This window comes from Sebastes umbrosus, chromosome 13, assembly GCF_015220745.1.
Source record: "Sebastes umbrosus isolate fSebUmb1 chromosome 13, fSebUmb1.pri, whole genome shotgun sequence".
NCBI classification, from domain to species: domain Eukaryota; kingdom Metazoa; phylum Chordata; class Actinopteri; order Perciformes; family Sebastidae; genus Sebastes; species Sebastes umbrosus.
In genome coordinates, this window is record NC_051281.1 from 3624507 (window position 1) to 3643775 (window position 19269).

A 19269-nucleotide genomic window follows, 5' to 3' on the forward strand; every position below is an offset into this window, starting at 1 on the left:
GAAAGTAAAGGATGTACATAGAGGCATGAGTAACTTCAAGTTGTTGTTTTCCAAGCAAATGCATTTGATTCACAATAATATGAAAAAGAAATAATAAGAATACTGTCACAATTTAAAAGTTGAAACCAGCATTTGTAGTTGAAAAATACCTTCAACAATCACTTGATTTCCAGAATGCTAATTGGTTATTTTTCTGTTTACAGAGTAATTCATTGTCCAAATAACCATTCAAGCAGCACATAGTACCTTCAAACTAGGGCTGCAGAATTAATCTGATATTAAAATGGTTTAAAATGCGTGCTTTGCTCATTGAAAACTCTGCTGCATGGCAAATCCAGTCGCCCACCAGCCGACAATCGAGATGTTTTCGCTTCGCTTTTGGAGAGCTGTCATCCCGTGTGACCTTTTTTGCCGCCATCACCATTCATATCTATACAACCACTGTGTTTATGATTAAATTGTTTACAGGAGCACAAAGCTATTCACAGATCTAGCCTTGTAATTTTGCTCTCAAAGTGCTCCAGATTGATGCATTTAACTTTAAAATGTAGCCTACAAATTTAGGGTGAATATATCTGTATGTGAGTTCTTTCCAACGTCTTGCAGCCCTAATTTGTACATTCACAGGAATGTAACACAACATGGAAGTGAAAGCAGTGCTCTGCTTATTTAAATGTGAAATTGCAATAAAAATATTTTGTCCCTAAAATCAATTAATAATTGTAATCTCAGTATTGATAAAAAAAAAGAATCACGATTATCATTTTAGCCATTATCATGCAGCCCTACTTCAAACCAATCTATTCTAGTATACATCATCTGAATGAATAGGACATGATTGTTTGTATATATGTCTTTAGACCTGAGCTCGGCCTGTCTGCCCTTCACACATTCACTGCGGAAGATGTACCGCTGCTCACTGCGGTCCTGCTGTCTCCTTTGTGTTTGTGCAGACGACAGCCGCCTGAGGTTCAGCAGCGGACGCGTTGCCGTTACAGTGGGCAGTCTGCTGGATGACCAACAGTGGCACTCCGTTCACATCGAGCGCTTCAACAAGCAGGTCAACCTCACAGTGGACTCCCACACACAGCACTTCCAAACCAAAGGAGAAGGACACTCGCTGGAGGTGGACTACGAGGTGAGTCCACAGGATGATTCAATTACATAACTGCAGCTTTGAATATATCTCGTAATGAATTTATCCTGCGAGGGCCAAACAACCGTGTTGTTAATAACATAGTGATGAAGCAGTGGAGTTAGTAATGAGCCTCGGAGTAGGATAGTAAACAGAGTCTAGTCTATGTACTGTAAGCCCTTGGGAAGAGGCATGTTTTGAAATGACGTCTCCGTAATGAATGATAGAAAAGAGAGGAACAGAAATGTAGCAGAGACGAGTTATTTTTGTTGTCTCAAAGGAATAACAGACTGCCGAGAGGACTTTCAACCTCTACTTTTGCATTGTGTAACTTCACTCTGAATGCTGTGGAAACTTTATTATTAGTTATTCCAGAATATTCTAAACATATTCAAACTATATTTAAAGAGATGGATTGGTCACTAAACCCCTCCCCCGGACAGCGATTGCCCAATCATAGTTTAGCAACCATAACTATGCATACAGTATAATTATGTAGCCATCAAGTGCATATTTAACACTCTTTTAAAATGAATCAGCCTGAGACTTTATTTCCAACCATCTCAAGGAGCTAAGCTTAATTAGCTATCGATGTGACGACCAATAAGCCTCTGGCTGTAAAGGGGTGTATTTCCAACATGTTCTCATCCCAGCTCGTCACATACCGACGATTTGTCAGACCCCTCGGCGTCACTTTTCGCTCGCAGTAAACACGTGGTTAACGTTGTGAATTAAACAAAAAATACTTGCTTAGGTTTAGGCAACAAAACCTCTTTGTTAGGTTTAGGTAAAAGCCTCATGGTTGGGCTTGAAAAGGAAACTTAACGTTGTGAACACGAGATGAAAGTCCTACGTGTGTGTTTTTTCGCTCTTTATCATACATCACCACACTCCCCGACCACGTTCTCTGAGCATTGAAAGCCCGGCAGGGGGCGTGACAAAGCATCGGTATTTGACGCAATGGGAATAAAAAACAGCTGATATTTCTGGGGTTCCCTGGGGGTCAGAGGATATCTGGGCCAAGACTTCTTTTTCTGTGCGCCGCTCATTGTTTACAGTCCAATTAGCAACTTGAGATGCAAGACTGGAGTTGTATGTGTACGACCAGATTGTTTCACAAGTAGCCATTTTACAAGCTAATTTCAATCCAATAAAAAGCTAAATCATCGTCCGACGATAGCCGGTGGGTTCCCAGATTGCATTTCGGCCAATGCGTTCCGCCTCTTTTGCTCTCCACATGGATTGTTTACCTGCATTCAACCAAATCCTGCTCCAACGTTGATTGGTCAATACTACTCAGACTACAAACGGGAACCAGAACACAACATCAAAATCCTGTCCCGTTGTCTGTTTATAGAGATTAGAGCTGATAAAATATGTCTGGCTAGTAATTAGAAGCCAGCTGCTTTTTTTTCTGCCTCTTTCTGAAATCAAGAACCCATTGTTCAAAAAATTACTAAGAATTGCTGACGGTAAATCTGTCACCATTATTATGAACTGCATATGTGCCGTGTTGGAATGGAAAGCTAGGAGTTAAAACCTAAAAAAGATCACCTTCAAAGATGCAGTTTTAATTGCATCCAGTGTTGAAACACAACATAGATACCTTCAGCACTCCCGGATTGACCAACTGTATGTGGACACCGGAGCATTAGACCAACCGCTTTTCCAAAATGAGGCATTAATCTGCGGCTCTAACAGTCTCCAATCTTCTGGGAAGGCTTTCAAAAAGATTTTTGGAACCTAGCTGCGGCTTCCATTCAGCCGCGAGAGCATTAGCGCGGTCCAAAACTGATGGTGGGTGATGAGGTCTGGCTCGCAGTCACAGTTCCGGTTCATCCCAAAGGTGTTTGATAGCTCTGTGCAGACCAGCCAAGTTCTTCCACACCAAAGATCTGAAAAAAACGCTTTTCTTTAAGGACCGGTCTTTGTGCTCTCTTTGTTGGAACTAAAGGGACATACGCCAAACCATGAACAACAGCCCCAGACCAGAATACTGTGTGCACACAGTCGCTCTTCACTGTATGTTTGGATCCAGTGAGTGGGTGTTGTTTTCTCACTTGCTGAATCACCGGCTCAGCTGTTCGTGCAGCAACTGCTGAGAATATGTGTGTGCATGTATTTTCAGAGTGTGATGGTTCAATGTGAATTTAATTTTATATATACTGTATATTTCTATGAAAATAGCATACATGAGATAAATGTCTGCATGTAGTGCTAAGACGTCTTCCTCTTCTGTTTTCCCTTCATCAAAGCTGAGTTTTGGAGGCATCCCTCTACCCGGTAAACCTGGCACCTTTTTGAGGAAGAACTTCCACGGCTGCATGGAAAACCTCTACTACAATGGGATCAATGTCATAGACCTGGCAAAGAGACGCAAGCCACAGATACACAGCGTGGTGAGTTGCATGGAGTTCAGTGTTGTACACATGTACTTTTAAAATGCGGCAGATCTTTCTTTTCAAGACATCAGAGTTTTTAAAAATATGTTAACAATATATCGGACGATATTCTTCTTTACATAAATGCATAACATACCGTAAAGTATACCTTAAATTTGGTGAACGCCAAGGGTAGAGTCGAGCAGGGAGGCAGGGAGGCATCTGATTGGTTCTTTCCAAGCGGACCGCGAGGCAGTGATTGGTAGACGTTTTTACAGGATTACAGCAGCTACAGATGACGGCTCTTTTCCGGTCCTTTTTCAGAGCTCATCCGTAATGGATCGCTGTCGGAGTGTAAAGACCATTTCAACCAATATAACAAATAGTGTTTACTGGAGAACATCGTCAACCCTGCCTTTAATATTGAGTATGAATAATGAATAATGTTGCAGGATTATTCCTTATTTCATGGGCTATTTTGGGATTTATACTTTATTATTGCATAATAATTATTAACTAAAGTAAAAATACTAAAATTTATTGCAAAAAAAAATCAGACACATTTGAATACAGATGTGGAGGTCGATTACCATGGCAGTGTTCGAAGCTTCAAATGATTCGGGTCAGCCTTATCTGTGATAATATCGGCCGATATGTCGACCTATTGGTCGGCTCTATTGCTGAGAAAGACGAAAACTGTTTGTACCAGGTCAGGAAAAATCTTCAGCTTCCCCTGTACATCCAGGTTGAGTTTGTCCTGGAGCTCGGTATAGTCCTCAGGCTTCTCTACCGAGAACACAATTACCGCTAAAAGCTCAAACATGTGAGAAACCACTTTTCCCATTTGAAAGGCTTCTTTCAGGGCAGAGAATCTCTACCAGGGATGGAAAACTGATTTAATCATTTTTAAAGAGATGGAAAAAGAAATAGAAAGTGCACATGTATGGGCACGTATGTACCGTATATATATATATATATATATATATATATATATATACCTGGTTCAGCAGTAAAGTGTATAAAGCTACAGCTCAGACTGGAGTCTCTGCTAAGAGTGACGACCAGAGATTAACCTGTGACAGCTGTCTGACATGAATAAATGTGGCTTGAATGTATGTTCCTATACGTCTCCTGTATGACAGGTGTATACGAGCTTCTGTTCCATTAACTCAGGAGGTCATCTCTCTTCAGGCAGTGACTGACATATACTGTATGATATAAATAACTTTAGAATTACAGGAAAACCTATAACAGTATACAGTATGAATAAATGATCTGTAATTATGCAGGGAAATATCTAAATGCAGCTTGTACAGTAAGCTGCAGTAGGTCTGTAAATGTCCTTTAGATTATTGCAGAAACATTCAACTTTACACTTCTGTATAGATTTTATATTGTTTAATTTTCTATTCCAATGCACACTGGCATAAAACTATAAAAAAAATAAAATAAGATACACTGCTTAACTACTAGCACAAAAAGATTAATACTGGGCTGCACAATTAATCAACATTTTATTGAAATCTCACTGTGGCCTAATGCAATTTACAAATAGCAGGAGGCACAATATTTGTTAAAGGCGAAAAATACCATTTTAAATTAAATATCGTGGTGCTGCAGAGATTCCCTGGCCTGCACATCATATTCTACTGACTTAGGAAAATGTTTTCGTTCGGTACAGATCCCCAGCAAAAAATCACACTATAAACATTTGAATATGTATTTCGATGAAAATGAGAACAATGATGTGAGATGTATTATTCCTTCTAATATAACAAATCTATATATTGCATTGCAATATCAGTCAAAATAATCACAGATAGGTCATTTTACAGCCATTCGAAAAAGTTTTACTGTGGGGTATAAAATGACCCGAAGCTTCCGCATCCATGTGCCCAGAGAGCAGGCGCACTAGTGTTTCCTTCAACCCGCTGACCTGATGATGGCGTTAGAGGAAAAGTCAGGATCACCGAAGTTCTTACAGTTCATCCAGGACGGACATGATTGTGTTTACCAAATGTCCTGACAATCCATCCAATTGGTGTTGAGATATTTTACTCAAAGCCACAGATGTCAACCTCATGGTGGCGCTAGAGGAAAAGTCAGAGGATCACCAGAGTCATTAGGATACGTAATCTTGGGTACAGCGCAGCTGCGAGGCACATGCACATCACGTGCTGTGCATAGGCCACCAAGCGTCTGAGGAGGCACATAACACTGCCGTTAGCCACCGAGGTGTCGCGAACCTCTGGGTGAAGACAGCTCAACTTTGGCACGATATTTATCCCTTTCTGTATATCCACTATCTTAAAAACTGAAACAGCCTTCAAATGTCAGATGATATTAATGGTCTGATGATCCACCATCAACTGAGGAGGAGAATAATTCCAATTTTAAGATCATGGTGATCAATGACACTGGCAGAGTCTAATTACTGGTGCTTTCTGCTCAGATTTAATTATGTTTTTTTATATAAAAAGAAGATTTGATCTTGAAAAAATCTTTTTCAAAAAAGGAAAAACGGGGGTGTCTCACAATCAGGGTCAATGTGGTAGCTATATTCTAAGCAGTTTAAGAGGCTATGTCAATCCTGTACACAAAAATAACACTGTTTAAGAACATTTCTCACACATGCCTCCGCGCATGCCAAAAGAGGTAGGGGGCACCAGCTAAAATCTTGCCTAGGGCACCAAATTGTTCAGTGCTGGCTCTGTCTGGGGAATCATGTCAATCCATCCCATAGTTATTGAGATGTTTCTGTCTGGACTAAAATGGTGGGCGGACTATTTCTCCTTCTCCTGTGTGACATTTTTCTCTTGAGGCATTCTGGTTAGAAACTGGAAGAAGAGAATAATGTTAGAAAACAATCATGACATCCATTGTGATCCTAACTACTACATCATTAAGTCCAAGTGTGTGAATGGATTCATTTGAAGAGTCGACCCCCCCCCACACAAATCAAGACAGGTCGGCCGAAGATCCACACGCCACATCTCATCAGAGACCCCCTCTGCCTTTAAAGGCTGATTGCTGCGTTAAAAGGCCTTCACTGACAACAGAAGCAGCGAGGCTGTCATGATGGAAGCTGTAATGGAATTTCAATGGGACTATCTCCCTGAGGTTGATGGGAGGGGAATCACATTGAGAGTCAAAGAGCTGTGATTGCTGTGTGCTGCCCTGCAGGCACAGGGACTAATAGGACTCTGACCTTAGCAGACACGGCCAGTCTGTGTTTGAACGAACCTAACACAACCTCTGCTCTGCACAGAATTACACCGAAATGTAAACTTAAATAGTTTTTATCTTGGACCATATTGGTCCGGAGCAAATACATGTCATGGATTCATCTTGGTAACTTTGGAGTTTAGAAAACTTTGGAACCACGTGGACTGTCTCAGGGAAAATTAATCTTTCTTACAGTTTTTTGCAATTACCAAGACACAAAAACTACTTGTTGCACAATTATTGAAACTACTAACTCATGTAGAAATCATCTATTGACCAGATGTGCTGAACCATCAGCACGTTGTCTGCTTTAAATGAAGTTTAAATTTCTAAAACACACTTTTTGCAAATAATTACATACAGTTATCAACATTAGACGCATCATTCAAAACCGTGTGTGCTGCCATTGAAACGCCACACTCAATTATCAATCACCTGCACCCACAATGCACCTGTGAACACACCTGTAACCAATTAGATCACTTAGAAATCAGAGCTTGAACACTATAAAAAGGATGCAGGTTTTCTCTGTAGTGTGCACAACAATGGAGAGTTAGAGGACTGTAACTGCAATATACTGTATTTTGTCAGTACAATACAATAACTATGTCCATGTCATCTTCAGTTACAGTTAAGTAATTATGTCTGATAATGTTATGAGTATAGGTATTTAGAATGAACAATTTTTTCTCCATTGTATGTGTTCATAGTCTATATTCACAGTATGCTTCAAATGAAAATATCAAAGACTCTATATAATAGTGTTTTATACTTATTACTACACATCAGGGTGCAGTTGGCATGTGGAGAGAGCTATTTATTTGGTGTTTGTGTGTAAAATTGTGATGCAAAAATACCAATTTTAGAAGAGATTATGTTTATTAGTTTATTAGCACTAACAAAGTGATAAAAACAAAAGTATATAACAAACAGCAGAGGTTGTGCAGAAGAGTTAAGAAACCCAGAAGGGCTTATAGTAAAACTCCCCCTCTTGGTTTTACAATAGATCTGAATACAGTGGACATCTGTTACCTTCAAATAATGAGAAATTAAAAACAAGTTGGTAGCAATAGTAATAATAATAATAATGATGCATGAAACAAACAAATGTAAACACATAAATACTAATAAATACATAATACGTTTTTGTTTTTTGAGCGTAGAGTTTTGACAAAGAGGATCCTAGTTTCAGAAATTGTGTTTTAGTAAATTGCAAAAAACTGTAAAAGAATAGTTCAACATTTTGGGGAATACCCTTGTTCACTTTCTTGCAGAAAGTGTGATGAAAAGATCGATACTCGTATCTGGACGATAGATATGAAGCTACAGCCGGTTAGCTTAGCTTAGCATAAAGACTGGAAACAGGGGAAAACAGCTAGCCTGTCTCCGTTCAAAGGTAAAATCAGCCTAGCAGCACCTCTGGATCTCACTAACACGTTACATGTTGTTAGAGATATAATGTGTTAGTGAGCTTTAGAGGTGCTGGCAGGCTGATTGTGTTCCCTCTCCTGGATGGAGGATACTTAATGGACAGAAACGAGAGTGGTATCGATCCTCTCTTCTCATCTCTCGGCAAGGAACATTTAAACATATTTCCCAAAATGTCAAACTATTCCTTTAATCATCATGTTATGCAGCCCTTTTATATCATTATTATGAATATATATGTTCATGTAAATAGTACAAATTGCTGCTGATGATGAATTGACAATTGATGACAAATACTTCAGTTTAGCTGGTTAAGGGTTACATTTAATTATTTTGTTCCTGGTTCTTTAACCTTCTGTTCCCTTTGTGCATATCCACTTGACAGTTATTTCCAGACATGTCACATTGCACTTCCCATGAGAGCAACTTGTTCTAACGTGTAGCTGAAGATTCGTGTAAATCGGTGTCCTTGGGTTTTTGTCGTCCTCCAGGGCAATGTGACCTTCTCGTGTTCGCAGCCCCAGCTGGTGGCCTGCACCTTTCTGAGCTCCAGCAGCAGCTTCCTGTCACTTCCGTCAGCGGCGTCTGCCTCGGGGGGTTTCTCCGTTCGCTTCCAGTTCAGGACGTGGAACCCGGACGGGCTGCTGCTCTCGGTGCAGCTGAACCCGGAGCCCCACAGGCTGGAGCTGCAGATCAACAACAGCCGGCTGCAGCTGACCCTCCACAGCTCAGGACGGGTGAAATCTGAGGCCTCTGCTGGTGAGTACGCAGGTCACACGTACACAAAACTCACATAGAAACGTACTGAATAACAGTGTCTGTGAGAACCTTCAGTCACTCCATCAAACTTCTCTATTTCATACAGAATATTTGAATTCAATGGAGTTGTTGCTTCGTGCTTTTGTTTAAAAAAAAGAAGCTCTGTTGTGAATAAATAATTATGATTACCGGTAAGTGGATTTGATTATCTCCACAGATCAGTTCACTTTTGAAGTGTACAGCTGGGAGGTGGTGATTCTAGTTTGGCTTAAAGGATCCCTACGGAGCTGCGTTTCTATGAGTGGGTCGCTGTTTTGTTTGTGTTGCACAGTGGGCTGTCAAAATGAATGCCATAATAACACGTTAACACAAAATTAGTTTTAACGCCACTAATTTCTTTAAAGCATTAACGCAACCTGTGATTTTTAGCAAGCTCAGTTTTAAAGCTAGAGTGAAGATACAGGCATCATCTGAAACTGGAAAACCTAATGAATCCATTGGTACCAATCATCTCATACTAGCTTGTCGAGAAGGACGATAAATAACGCTCCAAACTTGCGCAAAATTTTGGTGAGGAAAAATTGGCATTAGCCATTTTCAAAGGGGTCCCTTGACCTCTGACCTCAAGATATGTGAATGAAAATAGGTTCTATGGATACCCACGAGTCTCCCCTTTACAGACATGCCCACTTTATGATAACCACATGCAATTTGGGGCAAGCATATTTGCCCACTCCCATGTTGATAAGAGTATTAAATGCTTGACAAATCTCGATTAATTTGCGATTAATCGCATTATCTATTTGAATCGATTGACAGCCCTGGTTGCGCGTCGCAAGGGTGACGCGATGCTCAGTCCTGCCGATGGTTTCCCACTACTCCACTGACCAACAGGGGGCGGTAACACCCCAAGATCTGCCGCAAAGAGCCAGCAAAGGGAGGGAAGAAGAAGAAGAAGAAGACGCACGCTAGAAAACGCTTTGTAAATGTTTTATGATGAAGGGAATACACTCCACACAGAGCTGTAGGAAACACACTATACATTCTAGTGAGCAACACTGAATGTAAACACAACTTTTGTTTGCTTACAAGTGAAAACTCCACAGGGCCCCCTTACATGAGCCGCTGCCTTTGTTTTCTCCACCTGGCTGCTTGTTTGTGTGCTTCACTCCACTGAGACAAAACGCTCTTCTCTGTTCTCTCTTTTGTGCCTCCTCGTCTCCTCGTCTCCTCCCGTCCCGTTCCTGTGACTCGAAAAATCGATCTCAGCACGCCATCTTGAAGGATGTCTCAATTCCTAAAATGCATATCAAGGAGAGAGGAGCTATGTGTGCTATGTTGCGGAAGTCTTTTCGGCACCCATGACGTATAAAAGAGGAGTGACACATTCTTCTCAAATTATGCCACGTTGTGAATTGAATATATAATATATAAAATATATAATAATAATATATAAAATAAATAATATATATATTGTAAATGTAAATATATAAGTTGAACACTGTTATACTCATCTGACAGAGATCATAAAATACAGCGGTAGACTATAACAAAACAATGGACAGCTGATGCAGCTGTGCCACACGTCATATTTAATTGACGTCTCTTTAAAATGACGGCTCCGAAGCACGGATGTCCTCTCCTCCTCCTCCTCTGCTCACATCTCAGCTGGGAAGAGACTTATAGACGCGAGGAGAGGAGGGCGAGGAAAGGAATCGAGGATGTACAAACTGAGAAATGAGAAGAGTTGAAAGTATAAAGAAAGACAGCGCCGCCTTAATCCACGGTGTTGAGACTGAATGTGTTGGCTTTACGCAAGTAATTTCATCTGACTTACTTCTAACACCTTTGTCCTCAATAAACTCAAAAAAGTTTATTTTCTTGGAATTACTTTGAGAACAAAAAAATCATTCAATCCTCTGTACGGGATTGCTTAGCAAATATAACACAGATAACTGAGATTGTTTGGGGAAGCCAGACTTCCAGCAGATGGTGGGCTGCAGGGAAATATAGAAGACAACCACAGCTAAGAGACAATATTCCCTTTTATATAATTTACCTCAAGCTGTATTTAATTACCTACCTGCACCAGGGACCAGCAGCCTCTGAGCTGCAGCACACAGTTTGACCCGGAGTTCACTTAGTGTTTGTAATAACAACGTTGAAGTAAAAGTTTCAAATTAATTGAGCAGAGTAGAAGGTTAGTTTAGGTTAGTTAGTTTGAAAGGAGTTGACTTCTCAGTAAATTGGGGGTATCTATTTATTTATGCACTTATTTTTAAGAGTTTTTCTTCCTCCTTGGGTGGACTTTTTGGAGGTCACAGTTGGAATTATTATTGAGCAAGAGCTCTGATAGCATCTTGGTTACAAATTCACGGGGCTCATCCAACTACTCGGCACAGAGGCCGCTAACATTTTTTAACGTAATCCCTCGGATCTAGTCAGTAAATGTGATTAAAACTCCGATTTATCCTGAGTGAATGTGCAGTATTAAACACAGCCGTGGGGGGTACGTTCCTTAATTTCATTAGGATCCCAAAGTAGGGTGCATGATACTTGGTAACAGCTGGAAATCTTCTCCGTGATGGATGTGCTGAGTCATAACCGAGCGGTGAGATCCAAGCAGAGAAAACTGGACTCACTGCTGGTAAATGTGTATTGTTCCTGTGGTGCGTAAAGATCGTCTGGGTCAGTAAACATGAGCGTGCTGTGCAGAGCGACGGTTATTTTAAGTTAACAGAGTTACCTGTTGCCGCCGGTTGGAGCCTCTGTAGTGTGCAGCACCTAAAAAAATCTGCATTTCTGTACACATTCCCAGAGAGAGAAAGAGAGGAAAGTTGTGAATCTCAAACTGAGGATTTTAATTAAGAAGTAAGTTAAGCTCATGGATGTTATAATATGCCTACTCTCACCTTTCTCAACACTCTCCTCCTAAGGTGCAACACCATCACATACCTCAAAGCAATGTCAAATGGCGTGCAGCGGAGGTGTCTCTGTGTGATCATTAAACTTTTTGCAAATTCTCCTAAATTCAAGCTGCTTTTCTTTTCACTTTTATCGGAAACATCACGTCATTCTTTTTTTTTTCAGTTTGACAAGTTAGACAATAGAATAGCTTGAGGAGAAAACGCAATTGGGCCCGTTTGATAAAGTGCTGTACTTGAGCTAAGTGCACAAGAGCGTTAATGTGGAAACAATATTGATCTGTATCTTCCTCTGGTCGGCCTCAGAAATGATGTGCACCGACAGTAAGGTCTTAATTTTCACACAAGCAAAGACATCTGTGTCTCACAGTCAAACCAGGAGATGCACAAGTGTCCATGATGGGGAAGCAACATCCAAAAAATGAGCTTCTGTTTCATTCACCTCACTCTGCATCTACTGCTGGCTGGGGTTGTCAAGGACTTGAGGCCTCTGCAGCGCGGTGCAGTAATGACATGAAGCTGTCACATGTATTTCCTGGAGGCAGCAGTGTGGCTCAGAGATGTCGTCTCAGACAGAAGACGAATAGGCAAATATTCTATTTTTCTTGAGCAACAGGTTACTGCTGCGATGCAAAAAAGAAACATTAGATGTGTGTCCTGGATAGTACTTTGACACTTCAAGCTTGGCCAGCAGCAGGACATCAAGGAGATCATGAGATATATATGAGTTGAAACCAGTGGGGGAGGTAAACTCACACTGATGCTCGCCAGCAGTCCCTCACGGCTGCACTGCCTATTCCATGAAACAGTCAATGGAGTGGAGAAAGAAATGCCGACGGCACTCCCAGTCTTCTTGGATAAAAGCTTTTCTGCAAGCGACGGGCATCATTGGATAGTGAGTGAAATTCTCAAGTTTTCCCAGGAGCCTGGACGGATCTGGTTTTGGACTAACTAGAATAACCCCCAGTGTGCACTCTGTGTGACCGTGTCGTCCCCTCTGAGCTCCCAAACCACAGCGCGGCTCATTCTGGATGCTAATTTAGTCGGGGACTAACACACTCAGAATGGAGGTGTGGCTCGGTAATTTCCATTTCACTGCTGCCATTGTGTGTGCGTCGTCCCGTTGAAGGCTGCAGCTCTCGGTGAGATGAGCTGTCACTGTCAATTTAAAAGAATTGGTTTGTGGATCAAGCGGAGTTGGCTCATTACTCATCTCTTTGGGATTGAGCTGATTTTTTAAAGACTGAAATACTGAAGAGTGAGAGACTGATTTCCAGCGTGATGCATTTTTACTCCAAGGTAGCAAAATATTGTGTTAAAGGGAACATATCATGCTCATTTTCGGGTTGTATTTTGGGTTTCTACAACATGTTTACATGCTTTAATGTTCAAACACACATTATTTCTCTCGTACTGTCTGCCTGAATATATCTGAAAAACCTGAATATACTTGTACTCACCGCTCCGTTTTAGCACCTGTCTCTTTAAGCCCTCCTCCTGAAAAAGTCTGCTCTGATTGGCTCACGAGAAAAATATGGTGCACCTTTGCAAAGGTAGTTCTCAAGCTGTGGGCAGTATATTCTAATGAGCCTGCATGTGACATAGGAAGGGGAGCCACATCTGAATGACTTGTTGAATCACATGTTTTCTGATCCAGACAGCCCATAAAAAAACTGAGTGGGTTGTCTTATTTCACAGTTTGTGGGATGGTAGGAACTCCAGATAACCAGATGTTTGAGCACAAGCACTGAAAAAGAGAGTTTTTCATGATATGTTCCCAAGAGATGTCCTCATACGTTTTTTTGTAAATAAGTAATTCAGCATAAAAAAACATAAAAATGACTGACCGACTAAAAACACTTTTTATTACACGGCTGTGTTGAATACTCGATTCTGACTGGTCAATCACGGCGTTCTGCGGTCTGTAATTTCTCTATAACAGACCGTTGCTCTGGCCGCAGCTCTGATGTCGAACTCTGGAGGACCGTTTTTGTGTCAAAATATTGATTTTTTTAAGTAAGTAGCCGTGTAATAAGCGAGATAATGTACAGCGAGCCGGTCAGTGTTGTGAAAGAAACCCCTTCAGGGCGATGAGAGACCGCTCTGCTTCCCTGTCGGGGATTGTTTCACAACAATGACCGGCTCGCTGTACATTATCCCTTAAATAATTAATGTTATTTTAACAGTTTATTGTTGCACACATTAAGTATTTGTTAATGATTATGAAATTATTTGTAAACCTTTAAGAAATTGTTTGTAAAACATCTATAAACATTACAGAGACAGATAATTGTAACACTTTGTTAATGGTTAATAATTGGTTTGATTATAATACCTTGTTAAATGATTAATTAAAACTTTTTAAAGCATCTATAAACATTATTTAGATAAGATAGTTAATACCTTGTTAATGGTTGATAATTGGTAGCTGGTCCATCTATATATGTAATGTTTATAGATTTACCATTTACGATTTTTTAAAGGTTTGCAAATCATTTGGTAATCAATAACAAATACTTAATATAGTATATCAAATGTTAATAATGTGTGCAACAATAAACTGATAATAAATACTTAACTAATGTAATCATAATGTAATTGTTATCATATTTTACCAGCTATGATACAATATAGAATAGTTTAATTAACTATAAATTTAGCATTTATAAATGCTGGTTATTATAAAGTGTTACCGATAAATCTCTACCGGTAAGTCGACTAATCGACTAAGAGGGGATCAGCTCTACCATTTACACATTAACTTCATCTAAGTGATGAAATATGCAGTAAGAAGTTTGTTGACAAGTGACAGAGCGGAGGAGGGAGAGGTTTGAGTGTCGAGGCTCCGAGTGATGGAGGAGGTTTGAAGCTCTGTGACTGTCTCTCTCTCATGTCACTGAAGTGAAAACAAGTTGCGCGCTGGAAACTGTGTTGTGAGGACATGTGGGGATTTGACGGCAGCTATTTAATCTCATTAAAAGTGTATCTCGAACTAATCCCAAACACAGGTGGAATTAATAACAAACTGTCGTGTTCTCCTGTGGCCGGCGTTGCGTGCCGCCCTGATAGCGCAGGTTACTGGTGGCTGCTAAGAAAAGCACTACGGCTATATCACACTCAGATGAACCAGGATACAGTGGGAGAAACTCGTCTCAGCCTCAAGGTCTGCGGGGAAATGGACACAATATCTCTTTCTGTGCTACAGACCATTAAACTGCCATTTCACTGAGGCCTAATGTGAAATGTTCTTCTTTAGGTCACCGAGTCAACGACGGTCTGTGGCACTCTGTGAGTCTCAACACGAGGGACCTGCAGATCACTTTGACCGTGGACGGCGAGCCGTCCTCTAACATCGAACTGTGGGAACAACTGGAATCAAGAGACAACTTCAACTTTGGAGGTTAGTGGATTCTCACAATGTGTGCTGCAATATTAAACAACTTTAATTCATTCTGTTGAACACACTGCAACAGTTTAGGCTCGTTGGAGATGAACTGCGTCTCGCCTGGAGAGTGGACGAGATCAGGCGGCAGCAGCAGGGGACGGAGACTAAAAGCTGCGGTCAAGTCGGACAGTTTCCAGCCGTTTCCAGCAACCTTTAAAGAATTTACAGGAAAAGTGACATCCTGTTAGATCAGATCTGTAGGCTTCTTGTAGTTTGCAGACCACATTTGTTTGTAAATCTACGTGGAAATGTGCTTGTGTGTCTGGTATTGGATTCTATCCTTTATTATTTTTTATGTCTGCCTTGTAAAGCACATTGTAATGAGCACTCGCTTTGATAAGTGCTATATAAATAACCTTTATTATTATAATAATAATTATTATTATCAACCACAAAATATATGTTTGTTAACAGATGAAATCTTCATTGTACAATATGAGACTAATAGCCTATAATCTAGTGTTAAATATTACAATTATACAGAAAGTTGTGACTTTCTACAACACGTGGTGTTTGCTGTCAAAACTAAGAGCTAATCAGCTCTTTGATCAGGCGTTTCCCATCATGTCCTGGGTCTTGCAGTTGGTGGAGAGCAACTGAGACCGCCTCGATCTCGTGAGGTTATCATTACCCACGTGTGCATGACGTCAGAGCAAGTTAGCATCAAGTCAGACACAAATCTAACCAGCATGCATTGCGCGGCGATCGCCAGCCATCGATTCTGCGCATGCTGGCTCATCTCCAATGAGCCTAGTTATTCTTGAAAGGTCCACAGTGCTTGTATAGTGAAAGTTGAATCATGTGTCATTTCCATCCAGGCTGTCCCGCCGTGGACTGTCAGTCCCTGACGCCGGACTTCCAGGGATGCGTGCGGCTCGTATTCATCAACGGCCATCCGATGAATCTCAATCATGTTCAGCAAGGATTGCTGGGAAATTATAACGAGCTCCAGTTCGACACCTGCAACATAAGAGACAGGTAAAGCAGTTTTGAATTTCTTATTTACACTTTAATCTCGCGAGATGAGAGAGTTCTCGCCGAGATCTTATGGAAAAACTTCGACATTCAACAGTCAAAATGTGTCAAACTTAAGAGTCTGTAAAACATTATCCAAGTAGGCAGCAGAGACTTATTCATGCCTGCATTGTTAATTTGTAGATGGCAGGGTGTTGTCTGCCTAGCTGACTGAAAGTCACTGACATCTTGTCCTAGAAAGACAAACACGCTGACAGGATCATCCAATTAAATTGCAACAGAAAGTCGGCAACACCTTCTCTGGCACAGGGCTATGCTAACAAGCTGCTCCCTGCTGTCCTGTGTGGCATCCCTCCCTATCCCTATCCCTCATTACCCTGCACAGCTGTGGGCCCGCGAATGGGATTGGCAGACCCTACGAGCTCCACGAATGTCTGCGTGTGGCTCGGAACGCGTATAACAACGAGACAAACATGCAAACTGCCGTTTTTCCCTTGTGTTTGCCCCGAGGAGAGTCTCCTTTGTCAAAGTACCTGCTTTCTAGTCCAGATTGTTCGCTGTCAGAAGATATGCAAACACAACAGCGCTGCCAGTCTGTTGTATCAGTCGGCGAAGGGGATGCACTGTTGGAAATGACAGAACGATGGAATGAGATGTTTTCTTTTCCCAAGCTGAGACACATACATCTTAAGCGGTTCCATCTAAGGGGTTTCTTCTTTTCAAAAATGTAATCTATTGATGGATGAGTGAAAAGTGCGAAGTGCTGTGGCAATTTGGGTGAGATCGAGTTTTTATATTATGAATAGCTCTTAACCTTGTTTTGATTTTTGAGCATCAACTGACGACCCATCGTCCAAAGCTGTTTCTTTCTGCATCCGCTGTGTTTGGAGAGAGCTTAAAGGAATCTAAAGTTAAGGATGTTCTCCCCGAGAGAATGCTATTTTATTAAAGATATAACTACCAAATAAATACTGTCACTTTCACAGGTTAAAATGACATATGTCGCCGGTGGTAGATCAAACGATAACTTGATGTCAGACCAAAATAGAACTTGGTTATTGTTGTCGGTTTGTCTGCACTCAGCCAAAGATTGTTTATGAGGTGAGAGAAGCTTCACTCTGTAACACCACTGTACAACAGCTAGTGTTTTTGTAGTTCCAACTCCTAGGGCTGCTCGTTTACGCCAAAAATCCAGATTATTTTGATCAATATTGAGAAAGTTTGCAGCCCACATTTTAAAGTTAAATGCATCAATATGGTGAACACAGATGAACTTTGTGCTCTAGTAAACAATTGAATCATAAACACATTTGATGTATAGATATGAATGCTGACGAGACGGCAAAAAAGTCACACCCACAAAGCGTGGTCAACGAGACAGTCTCCGTGTTTCAAGACGGGTCAGGTGGGTTGCCGACATCGCCACCACAGAGGAAATAGATATTCATCAAGCGGCCGACCCTGACTCGACGAGCTGGGGGAAAGTACAACGCTATAAAGGAAATGGGTGCGCTGGATTTATAACACAAGACAAAATGAGAACATCATTGCAAAATTGGAATTATAATTGTTTTATGTCGATTTTCTTGTTTTCATAATCGTTGGAATCCGAATCATTATTGAAACTGAAAATGTGATTAATTGCACAGCCGAACAGCTCCAACAGAGTGATGCGCCGATTTCACATAATCTAATTTATAATTTAAAGGAGAAGGTTTTTTGAAGGGTTCTCTGTAATATAGAAAATGTTATCTGAATAGTGACCTTTTCCTAAAATACTGCCGGTTCTGTAGTGTTGACATTTGAAATCCGCTGCCTGCAGCGCGCCAGAGGAGCATCAAATATGGTGCGTCATTTATCTCCATTTGCGCCTTCAGTGCATTTGGACCTTTACAAACACTTCCTCATCTACTAATATCCTTAAAGATAAACTGATCACTTGTTGGCCACTAGGGGGCAGAAGAACTCCAAAACATGCTGACAGACTCAGCCACAGAATATTATCTTATATAAAACGTGTACATGTTAACAAATAGTGACAGTTAACCTACTTAAAGGGATTTAAACCTGTATTCATTTGTTTTTGGAGCTGTTTTTGAGAAGTGCAACAAGCTGCAAACACTAGATTTATTTATTAATCCCTTGAGAGGAAATTAACTCTTTTTCACCCTGTTGTTTTTGTTCATACACACACAGGCCTGAAATGCACACATGCACAAACAGGAGCTATACACATGCATTAATGTATGAAGAGATGTCAGAGCGAGGGGGCTGCCTCGTGGGATGGCAGTGTGTGTGTGGGGGGGATCGGTAGCCTGGCTCTGGCATCTGTCCAGCTACCATCCCACACTCCATACTTGGTCCGTGCTGGCGATCCCCCGTTTCTTAAGCCTCGTACCCACGGACGGTACTTGTTTTTCTACAGTACCGCAGGTACTGGGGATCAGAGTTTGAGACTAATGGCGTATTGCTGTTCAAGGATGATAGAAAATTTCCCTGATGATGCTACATTGTGAAAAACAAAACTGTCTTGAAATCGGCAGGAAGAGAGCTAGTTAACGTTAGCAGTTAGCTGTTAGCTGTTGGTGGGCAGCACAGTCCCGCTTTCTAATGTACAGAGGTTGCATTGATGACATTATGATGTGTTCAAGCTCTATTTAGCATTGGGTGAAGGTAAACTATCATGATGTGTTCAAATGTAATCTTGTAAAGATTTAGTTTTTGGTGAGAAACTTGAGGCGGATCATCAGGGATTAATAATACATTTGAAAAAAAACTGTATGCAAACAGTAATATTAGAGTTTATATTGAAGTACATGGGATTTATTGTTTTGTTTTTTTACCGCGTTATCGACAACTAAATTTCTTCTAGATGGCGCCGTCGACGTTTTTGCGTCGGCCAACGTGGTTTTCCAACACGCTTAGCACGCGGGAGAAGTTTCAGTTGGTTGCAATCTGCAACCTCACCGCTAGATGCCGCCAGAGCCTACACACTGC

At 41.0% G+C, this 19269-nt stretch overlaps 2 protein-coding genes across 2 annotated transcripts in view; both read left to right on the forward strand.

Moving 5' to 3' along the window:
• The window catches only part of LOC119499822 (trace amine-associated receptor 13c-like), a 978627-nt gene that overhangs the window by 327800 nt on the left and 631558 nt on the right, over positions 1-19269 (forward strand). The gene's annotated exons all lie outside the window — the stretch shown is intronic.
• The window catches only part of LOC119499809 (contactin-associated protein-like 5), a 106441-nt gene that overhangs the window by 38609 nt on the left and 48563 nt on the right, over positions 1-19269 (forward strand). The window contains exons 6-10 of the mRNA XM_037789007.1: positions 954-1138; positions 3391-3534; positions 8661-8928; positions 15109-15252; positions 16116-16275. Coding sequence (XP_037644935.1) covers positions 954-1138; positions 3391-3534; positions 8661-8928; positions 15109-15252; positions 16116-16275 — 901 coding nt within the window. The remainder of the gene's footprint in view (positions 1-953; positions 1139-3390; positions 3535-8660; positions 8929-15108; positions 15253-16115; positions 16276-19269) is intronic.